General features: G+C 46.0%; 1 protein-coding gene across 1 annotated transcript; it reads right to left on the reverse strand.

Annotated features, from left to right (window-relative positions):
• Positions 1-4,337: 4,337 nt before the first annotated feature.
• On the reverse strand, positions 4,338-4,619 carry LOC132383898 (histone H3-like). Its single transcript, XM_059955095.1, has one exon. It carries the CDS (start codon positions 4,617-4,619, stop codon positions 4,338-4,340), a length of 282 nt encoding a protein of 93 aa, XP_059811078.1.
• Between the last annotated feature and the right edge of the window lie 6,252 nt (positions 4,620-10,871).

A 10,871-nucleotide genomic window follows, 5' to 3' on the forward strand; every position in this document is an offset into this window, starting at 1 on the left:
TTGACTTGTTCAACGTCGAGAGTAATCAGTTCCAATACTACCTTAGAACTTGCTCAGGCAGCGTAGAAAGATATGTAAGGAAGGCAGAGAGCTTCCAGCTCGAGTTGCTGTATCACTCCGCTCTTAGAGTGCAATGACATTTTGAATAACCGCAACGCGTTCACGACGCCAAGTGCGGTGCGACACCAGCCGCATCTCCACCACATCCCCAAGCACATCCAAGAACTGGACCCAAGAGCAGAAATACTCCTGCTACTAGGAAGAGACGTTCTCCAGGCACACAAGCTTAGGGAGCAGGTCAATGGACCACACAACGCCTGGATCTGGATGGTGCCGCCTTTGAATTGTTCAACCCTGCACAAGATTCATGTGTATCAAGGATGCACGACAGGGGTTTAACAAGCGTACTAAAGTAACTGACAAGACACTGGGACAGTCAGCCTGCGCTCAAACTGAGGATGATAATAAGCTTGCTCCATCCGCAGAAGCCGCCATCTTCTTAAAAATAATTGACACCAAGGTCTTCAAAGACGAAGCAAATAATTGGATCTCCCCACTACCTTTCAGAGAACCACGGCAGCTCTTGCCAAACAACAAAGACCAGGTAGTCAAGCGGTTCACGTCTTCGCAAAAAACATTGAAAAGGAAACCTGAGATGCAGCAACAATACGCAGCATTCATGGAGAAGTTCTTCGCTAATGGACATGCTGAAGCAGCACCGCCACTGAGAGAAGGTGATGAATACTGGTACCTCCCAACGTTTGGGGTTTACCACCCACAAAAGCCAATCAGATCAGAGTGGTGTTTAACTCCAGTGCAGAGTGCGCTGGTATCTCCCTTAATGACGTGCGTCTCACAGGCGCCGACCTCAAGAATACTCTTCTCGGGGTCCTGCTGCGCTTCCGTAAGGAGAAGGTCGCAATTTTAGCGGACATCCAGCAGATCTTCCATTGCTTCTTAGTACAGGAAGACCATCGCAATTTCCTCCGTTTCTTATGGGACAAGGACAATGACAAGAACAAGGAAGTCATTGAGTACCGGATGAAAGACCATGTTTTCGGCAATAGTCCATCACCTGCCGTGGCCATCTATGGGCTGCGAAGTGCCATGACAGAGGGCGCACAGGAGCACGGCGATGACACCGTTAAATTTGTAGAAAGGCACTTCGATGTCGATGACGGCTTGATATCGCTACAGAAAGAAGACGAAGCAATCGATCTGCTCCGACGTACAAAATCCTCACTCGCTGAGTCAAACCTGTTCGCACAAGTTCGCATCAAACTGTCAGGCAGTAATGGAGGCAATTCCACACGACGACTGTGCTCCGGCAATCAAAGACCTAGATCTAGATGGAGAAACCGTACCCACACAAAGGAGTTTGGGCCTCTTTTGGGAGATTACAACTGACACATTCAGGTTCTCCGTGCCGACCGTGGTCAAGCCATTTACCCGCCGTGGAGTTCTCTCTACTGTCAAAAGTGTTTTTGATCCCTTGGGACTACTGGCGCCGGTTACGATCCAAGGAAGAGCCCATCTCAGGGAACTTATCTCTGAGCTCTCCGACTGGGATACTCCCCTACCAGAAGGCAAGCTAAACAGATGGGAGGCTTGGAGAGATTCACTTCAAGATCTAAAACAGGTTTATATCCCACGTAGGTACACTGCGGACGAATTGGCCCAGTCAAAGGATGTCATACTTAAAGCAACTCAAAGAGCAGCTTTTGCAAGGGAGTGTAAGGCCCTCCAAGCTAATAAACGAATACCAAAGGACAGCCCTTTGAGGAAACTCAACCCGATACCGAACAACGATCTCATTTGCATTGGAGGCCGGTTAATACACTCTCGCCTTTCAGCTGCAGAAAAGAGCCCAGTAATCCTACCCAAAGACAGACATGTGTCGTTACTGCTTACTCGCCATCACCATGAACTGTTAAGGCATCAGGGCCGTCACCTGACGGAAGGAGGAATCAGGGCAGCGGGATTCTGGATCTTGGGAGGTAAAACACTGATCAATTCAGTACTGCACAAATGTGTAACCTGCAGGAAACTGCGAGGGAAGATGGAAGCTCAACGTATGGCTGATCTCCCATCAGAAAGACTTGAGTCCTGCCCTCCTTTTACATATGTGCGGCTCGATGTATTTGGTCCGTGGACTATCACCACTAGACGCATTAGAGGAGGACAAGCAGAAAGCAAACGGTGGGACATCATGTTCAGCTGCATGAGTTCGAGAGCAGAACACATTGAAATCATAGAATCTTTGGATACATCCAGCTGCATTAAGGCTCTCACTTGCTGCTTTGCACTGAGAGGCCCTGCAAAACAGTTAAGGTCAGATTGCGGCACGAACTTTGTTGCAGCGTCCAAGGAGCTCGGGATGGACAAGACGTTGCAAAGGTACCTCAGTCAGCAGGGATGCAACTGGGAGTTCAACACACCACACGCCTTTCACATGGGAGGCGCATGGGAGCGGATGACTGGGATCGCCAGAAGAATCCTTGATTCAATGTTTCTGCAGCAACGCACCCGACTGACCCACGAAGTACTGTGCACACTAATGGCAGATTTCACAGCTATTATAAATTCACGACCACTCCTACCTGTGTCTTCTGACCCAGAAAGCCACTTCATACTCTCGCCATTAATCCTCCTTACGCAGAAGACAGGAGCACCCCCTACACCTGGGGACTTCTCAGATAATGAAGCAATGAAGTCAGCTTCAATTTCCCGCTAATCAGTTCTGGTCTCGTTGGAGAAATGGATGTTTAACTTTGTTGTAAGACAGACAAAAGTGGACAGAAACTCGCAGGAATGTTCAAGTTGGATATTTAGTCCTGCTCAGAGACAAGCAGATCGCCCGCAACTGCTGGGCAATGGCCAGAATCACTGCCACATTCCCTAGTAGGAATGGACATGTCAGGAAGGTTGTGTTCAAAACTTCTGACCAATGTGATCTGAAAACTTACCAAAGGCCAGTTGCAGAAGTCATTCTACTTCTACCTAAGGACTGATTTAGAGACTGAATTCTGTGATATGTTCATAGTGACCTTACAAAGGTCAGGCGGAGAGTTTGTTGCATTTAAGGCATTCGTTTAGTTTATTATATTTTCGATTTAGTAATTGGTTTGTAATCGTTTTCTAGTTAAAGTTAAGGATGCTGAAGTGAATTCGTTGTCTGTGATGACGCGGCATGCGATGTCGTCACACCCGGTTTCGCTGCGTCCTGTGGGAAAATACCGGTTTGGAGAAACGGGAAGGAGGGGGCTTATGTGTACAGGATCAGCCCGAGAAAAGTTTTCTTTCTATGCACTAGAAACATCAGAGAAGCAACGCCATAAGTTCATAAGATAATCGATGTGTTAAAGTAAAAATGTTAACGCTGTTTCTGTTAAAAGTAAAGACGGTTGAAAAAGTTTATGTTCTTTGTTACTTAAAGAGTTGCGGATAGTTTGTGTTGGAGTGTATTTAAAGCAGTTGATGGCATAGGTACATTTTGACTGTATGTTGTACTTTAATGTAATATAATTTGTAGTTTTATTTTTGCAAGTATTTATGATGTAAATGTGATGCCGAGAAGGAAACAAATACTGAATATATTTTGTATTGTTTTAGCAACATTTTTCACCAGACGTTGATGTGGAAGTGTGAACAGTAAACGGTTAATCTAACTAGGATCGCGCCTCATTGACTCCGCATTTAACTTAGTGTTTGGTTCTGACTTTTTACACCTGTGCGAGAACACTACAAAGATGAAATTAGACACGGTCTTGGAGGACCGTTCCATCTGCAAGAACGAAGTCACACTGTGAATCAGGAGAGCGAACATTGGCCAGAAAATGAATACATTGAATTTATACCTGAAGCTAGAGTTAGCATGCGAGGGAGAAATTAAATACATAGCATTGACTTTCACTAAGGAGAAGAACATGGAGGACAGCGCGATCAGAGAGGGGGTATGGTGATATTCACTGGCGTGTTGATACTTAAGAGAAGGTGCTGTTGGGACTCTCAGACAACTTAGATGGAGAAATCTTTAGGTTACTGAGTGCTTTGGCATACACAGACCACATGTGGTTAACCGAATAGCCCCATCGGGAGTTCAGATACCCACTACAATAATAAAATGAGCAGGAAGTGACAGCCCTTTCCTTTGCCTTGATAGTGGCTCTTAAAATAGCCTTTTCATATCTTTGCTGTGGAGTCCGGGTTCATATGCGCGCTCCGCAGATGCGGCGCGCCAACTGGATGTCTTTGGGCATAATAGTGACTCGCTCGACGTAGATGTCTGGCGGGTTAGCCTCCTCTAACTGCCCGATCAGGTAAGAACCTTTACTCTCTTACAGGGCCATTATGGCCGAGCTCTGGAAACGCAGATCGGTTTTGAAGTCCTGAGCGATCTCCCGGACCAGGCGCTGGAAGGGAAGTTTGCGGATGAGCAGCTCGGTGGATTTCTGGTAGCGCCGGATCTCCCTCAGAGCCACGGTGCCGGGTCGGTAGCGATGAGGCTTCTTCACTCCGCCGGTGGCAGGAGCGCTCTTCCGCGCCGCTTTGGTCGCCAACTGTTTGCGAGGAGCTTTTCCGCCAGTCGATTTGCGCGCTGTCTGCTTGGTGCGGGCCATTCTGCTTCGGGAGTGAGAACACAGGCTGAAGTACAGGAACAAGATAGACGAAAGGGATTCCATCACGTTATTACATACTGTTTGAGAAGGGCCGTCCCATCGCCTCAGATTGGCTGAACACCATGTGTATATTAAGGAGATCTATATATATAAATTTACAATTAATTATATTAGGGATTATGTAATGTCATTTTCATTTAATAATTTAATATATAATTCCTCAGTTAAGATTTAAATGCATATTTACAGAACCGTTTCTCCAAACGAGTGAACTGATTCCTGTCTAAGATGGATAAGAGGATCAAGATCGATCGAAGTGCGTTCAGATTTTGGCGTAACACCGATGGAGTGGCAGAATGGCGGGAATATTTCACGTGGAACTGATTAATCTTTTTCAAATATAGTTCAGCTAAATATATCGATTAAAATAATTAAAAGGTTGTGGACACGGCTCCCTCTGTGAAGCGGTGGGAGGCTCTTAGAAGAGCCTTTGTTTTGTTCTCGGGAGGAAGTGGGAGTTTTTCAGCCGCCGAAGCCATAGAGAGTGCGGCTCTGGCGTTTCAGAGCGTACACCACATCCATGGCAGTAACCGTCTTGCTCTTGGCGTGTTCAATGTATGTGACCGCATCCTGGATCACATTCTCCAGAAAAACCTTCAGCACCCCGCGGGTCTCCTCGTAGATCAGACCCGAGTTCCGCTTGAGTTCCACTACCCTGCACTACCTGTCCTTTCCCCTTCCGTCGCCTGACGGTAACCCAATTAGCTGTGCCCTGTTCCTTAGGTGTAGCTACTTCCTGGAAGCTCCTATCTATAAACTGGTCAGTCTCCCGAATTATGCGGAGGTGATCCAGCTCCTTCTCCAGTTCCCTAACGCGGGCTGGTACGAGCTGCAGCTGGATGTTCGTCTTGCAGGTATCGCTGTCAGGGACACCAGGGGTATCCCTGACTTCTCACATCCCGCAAGACAGGCATTCCAACGTCCTGTCTGGATGTTGCTTCCTTCCCTCAGTTCACATTCTGATCGACTTCTCGGAGGGTCCGAGGCTGCGGGAGGGTCAGGGTGGATTTAAACCGGGCATTAAACATATTGCCCACTTGGCAACGTTCTTCCCAAAGTGTTTCAGCTGCTCTTTTACTTGCCTTCTCCACTCACACAGACAGACTGAGGGAATCGGCATGAGTGCTGGAAAGTTAGGGAGTTTATATCTCACAGCAACAGCCTATGTTCAATTTATCGGAGTGACGGATTCGCTCACCGGGTGTAGCGCCGAGTGGCGCTCATTTACAGACTCGATGAGGGAACACTTGGAAAAAGATGAAAACACGCTCTCAGGAAAGTCTCCCGTCTCAGGCTATCTGCCGTCTCGGCTGTTTCTTATTCCAAATGACCACCTCAGCCCCGTTTTGTTTTGATCAAAAATTGACATGTATTTTCAGTTTTTATTTGCAATAGGAAACCGGTCTCTACGTCGGGGAAATAAATCCATCTCCCGAGTGACAGGCGGGAATATTAACCTCCACACAAGGAATAAACTAGGTTATGGAGTCTGTCGTACGGATTACAGAGAAGAGATAATGTGCAGATGTTGGAAATCAAAATAATACACACAAGATGCTGGACGAAGTCAGCAGGCCACGCTGCATCAATGGAAAAGATAGTCGTCGTTTCGGGCCGATCAGGACGATCATAGGGATGTCAGGGTATAGAAGTGATCGAGGGTCACTCTAAAGTCTTTTTTTATTGTAGAACTGGTGCCTTCTACCCATCCCCTTCTGACTGTGTGACTGGAGGGGTCTCAGTATTCTTTAGTGATTCAGTCACTTAGTGTGTTCAAGGACATGGACAAAAAATGGCCTCCCAATGGAGTCCACATGCATGTTGGTTGAAAGGACATTTAAAATCACGATTTGTTATCTCATTTACTACGCATGACGAAAGAAAATATTTTTACACCGACTCTCTCAGGCATGCCCTTTTCTAACTGTTACCATCAGGAAGGAGGTACAGAAGCCTGAAGGCATGCACACTGCGATTCAGGATTTAGTTCCTCCCTTCACCCATCCGATTCCTAAATGGACATTGAACACTGCCTCACTTTTCAAGTATATTTTTGTTTTTGCACGATTTTAAGCTATTCATTATACGTGCATTGTAAGTGATTTACTTAACATTATTTTGTTTTATATTATGTATTGCATTGAAATACTGCTGCTAAGTTAACACATTTCACGTGCCGGTGATAATAAACCCGTTTCCGATTCTGATTCTGAATCTGAATCTCCCTGCACTCCGACTCCAAGCTTTTTCTTTCTCTGGACTGTCAGTACGTCGCAAAATGAACAGGTCTGAATTGATAGTGTAACAGAATGAACAATAATCATGTAGAAAGCAGCAGAGATCCAGATAATCGAGTTACAGAGTCTTATACTAATGAGGGCCATTCAATACTTGAATCTCCTCTATACCATGAGGCGATTGTAGTATAGTGGTGAGCATGGCTGCCTCCCAAGCAGTAAACCTGGGTTCGATCTCGGCCAGCGAAGGTTGTATAACTTTTAGACTAAAAGAAAAACCTCTTTCAGAACATTATGTACACGGAGCTCGTGGGACTAAGAAATTGACTCACGTTAATTCATTGGCAATTGTCTGTAAGTGTAAGCATTTTATTAATTAACATTCACTGTAGTTCATCAGAGACTGAATTCATATCCTTCACGGAGAATGAAACCTACTGAACAGCACTGAATGATTGCGGAGCTCAAATTAAATGAAAAACACAACATTAAACTCGGAAAATACGCTACCTCCAAGGACATCGTACACTTTCTGGTCCAATCGAACATACATTTTCTGAACAAAGACGCAACGCATCCTGGACTATCTATCTTCCAACCACCCCCACCCCTTCCGGCAGGAGGTACAAAGGCCTGAAAGCCCTTACCACAGGCTCATGGATTGTTTCAATCCCGTTACTATATCCATGGAATGTTTGCCTAAGCCGTACGTTTAATCACAAAATCTACCTCGCTATGATGCTACACCTTATTATTCAGCTGCACTATGCTTTCCCTGTCCCTGTTACACTTTATTCTGCATTCTGTTATTGCTTTACCGTTTGTGATCTCAAAGCAGTGTGCAATGATTTCATCTCCATGAACAGTATGAACGAGACGTTTTTCACTGTAAGCATTTGGGAGCCCTGGCCTCCAGACAGCGCAGCGTTTCTCAGCTGCCAATGAAAAAGAAAAAGGAAAAGAGAAAACGTACCGGACCACCAGCGTCCCTGGGTGAGTTCTTAACACGTTCACAGATTGCGCCACAGAAACATTGATGAAAAGTAGGAAAAATGGTCCATTTCCCTCTTGCTGGACGTGACCGATAATCGGTACTGGGCTGGAACCGGTCTTTCACAATCAGCTTAAATGTTTGCATCAGAGATTCACGGACAAATCGAAACAGAAAATTTTGGAAATTCACAGGTGGCAAGATTAGAATTTGCATGAGGAAATCCCAATAGATCCAGGGTGCATTGCCAAACTACTCCGTCACCACCACACACTCCTCAAGGCGGGGCAGACAGAACAACATTTTTGAGATATCCCGAGACAGCTGGGCTCAGCGCCGAGCCTTGGGTCAGGGAAACGGGACTTTACATTAACTAAGCACTGAAACTGCGGCAATACACCATAGTTCAGGCCGCGCAGATGCAGAGAGAAACAAAGTTCACATTTCAGGTCGATGAAATTTCACTCTGAGGTCCGGGTGCGCAAATGGACGAGGAAGTTCTCACTAAGCCTCTGCAGTGTGGCCTGGGCTGGCGGCCGTATCGGTTCACTTTCCTGCTGATGAAGGGTCTCGGTCCGAAACGTCGACAACTTACTCTTTGCTATGGATGCTGCCTGGCCATTTGTGTTCCTCCAGCAGTTTGTGTGTTGCACCAGTGTACTTGTTCGGTGACTGAGGAACTGGCCCTTTTCCGACATACGCTTATTCCTCTCCGACCCAGGTGGTCTCCTGATTCTTTGCCAATTCAGCAGATCTCTCTGTCAAGCATTGGCAGGAGGAAACGCTTTCATTGGGCCTTGTTTGGATGCAGAACATTGAGCAAGATGACCTATTGTCTGACTGTTTGATGTCGGGAACGATTTGTAATTCATTGACCTGTGCAGTGCGTAGTTAATTCCAGCCTCCCTCTGGAGGGAATGGAGCAGGGGAGATGTTCGTCTGAACCTTCTGCAAAGCATGGAGTTCCCTTTCCCTTATCATTGGTGTAGCCCTCATACACATTTCCTCCACTTACTGGACATCTGTCCTCAGCCTCTCCTTCCATCAACTTAACAGAGTGAGAGTTCTTCTTATCATTACCGACCACCCCCCTGAGCCTCGGCATCTTGCACATCATTGTCCACAGATTCCGCCATCTCAAATGCTATCCTGCCATCAAGAGCATCTTTAACACTCCCCATTCTCTGATTTCCACTGCGGATTAGTGTTTCCGTGATGTCTTTGAAAATTCTCCCCTTCCCTCTGATTTCCCTTCTGGCATTTATCTACACGAGTGGAAGAAGTGCTACACCTGTCCATTCACCGTCTCCCTCACAACAAGGACAACAAGCAATCCTTCCAGGTGAGGAAATACTTCAACTCTGAGTTTGCCTCGTTCATCTACTCCATCGCGTGTTCCCTGTAGGGCTTCTACGTTGGTGAGACCCATGATAAATTCGGGGACCAATTTGTCGAACCCCTTTGCTCCGTCACCTACGAGCAGGATGTCCCAGTGCTCAACCGTTTTAATTCCACTGCCTGTTCCCATTCCCCGATGTTGGCCAATAGGTTCCTCGACTACCACCATGAAGCCACTCTCAGGATGGAGGAGCAACACTTCGTATATCTTCTGGGTAGGTAGCGTCAACTTGATAGAATGAACATGTCATGGTCTCGTCTGGCAATTCCACATTATCTGTTTCATTGGGCCATAACCCCTTACCTAATTTCCAATCGTTCCCAGTTCAGCAAATTTTACACACCTGCTTCCTATCAGTAACTGAAGGATAAAAACCCTGGAATCACAGCAAGGAACTGTCAGTTCGTTGGTCAATTGCTATATGAGTAACCTCGTTTCATCGTTAGTTAGGACTGTCTGTTCTAAGTTCTGCATCGTTTCCTGGATTTTCCACGTGAACCTTGTCCCTGTATAAATACTCTCCGAGATTCCGGCTCTCCATTTGTAGTGGTGCTCATGCCTAACGTCTCTGCCTCAGTGTCTGTGCCCTGCGCCTTTGTCCGGCGCCTGTTTTCTTCCTCAGCTACGTCCTTGCAATAGAACATCGATTTCTTTAACCCGATGATTTCTCCCTTTCTCTCTCCCTCCCCTTTTTTTCAAATTCCCATTCGATTTTCTCTCTGGTGTCATCACTTTTCCTTGCCTGTCTATAGCATTCCTCTGGTCCCCTCCTCCTTCTTTCTCGCGTTGCCCACTCCCCTTTCTTATAAGATTGCTGCTTCTTCAATCTTTTGCCTTTACCAACAATCACCTGCCAGCAACTCTCTTCTTCCACTTTCCCGAACATGTCTACCTTGGTCCTCACTTATGGCATTCTAGCTTGTTCTCCTTCTCGTCTCCCACTAGTTCCTTCGTACTTCCTTTCCAGTACGGATGAAGGGACTAACACCTGCACCTCGACATTTTATTCATCTCCATAGATACTGACTGACCTGGTGAAATCAGCCTGAATTTTGTATGTGTTACTCTGACTCTTGTGCCAGAAATGCTCATCTTCACTGTCGGCGGCCTGTGGCTTTGGCTCATTTTTTTTTATCTCTTTTACTCTGGACAGATCCCAAAGAAGTTCCAACATTATTTTCTGTTTACATCCAAGAACAGGAATGTGGACTGCAGCGACTAGATTACGGTAAAATACAGCTAAACACAATAGGGAAAATATTAAAGTAATTAAAAAAAATCAATTGTAAAGCAGAGAGAGGTTTCCTTGTGTCTACGCTTAATGGAACGTGATATCGTTGTATTCTAAAACAAAAGTATGGTTAACTGTTGCCTTCAACCTTTAAACTGGTGCGTGTGTTGTCAGCTATCAGCTCCCGCATTGTCCCACCACTTTACTAAAGTAACTGACCAATATCAGACCTGACGTAGATTCTCGGTCCGAAAAGTGACTGTTTATTCCTTTCCATCGATGATGTCTAGCCTGCTGAGTTCCTTCAGCATTTTGTGTGTGTTCCCTGGATTTC

The sequence above is a fragment of the Hypanus sabinus genome, chromosome 31, assembly GCF_030144855.1.
Source record: "Hypanus sabinus isolate sHypSab1 chromosome 31, sHypSab1.hap1, whole genome shotgun sequence".
NCBI classification, from domain to species: Eukaryota; Metazoa; Chordata; class Chondrichthyes; order Myliobatiformes; family Dasyatidae; genus Hypanus; species Hypanus sabinus.

Coding starts and splice junctions, on each gene's coding strand:
- LOC132383898 (XM_059955095.1), bottom strand. CDS start 4,619: ATGGCCCGCACCAAGCAGACAGCGCGCAAATCGACTGGCGGAAAAGCT.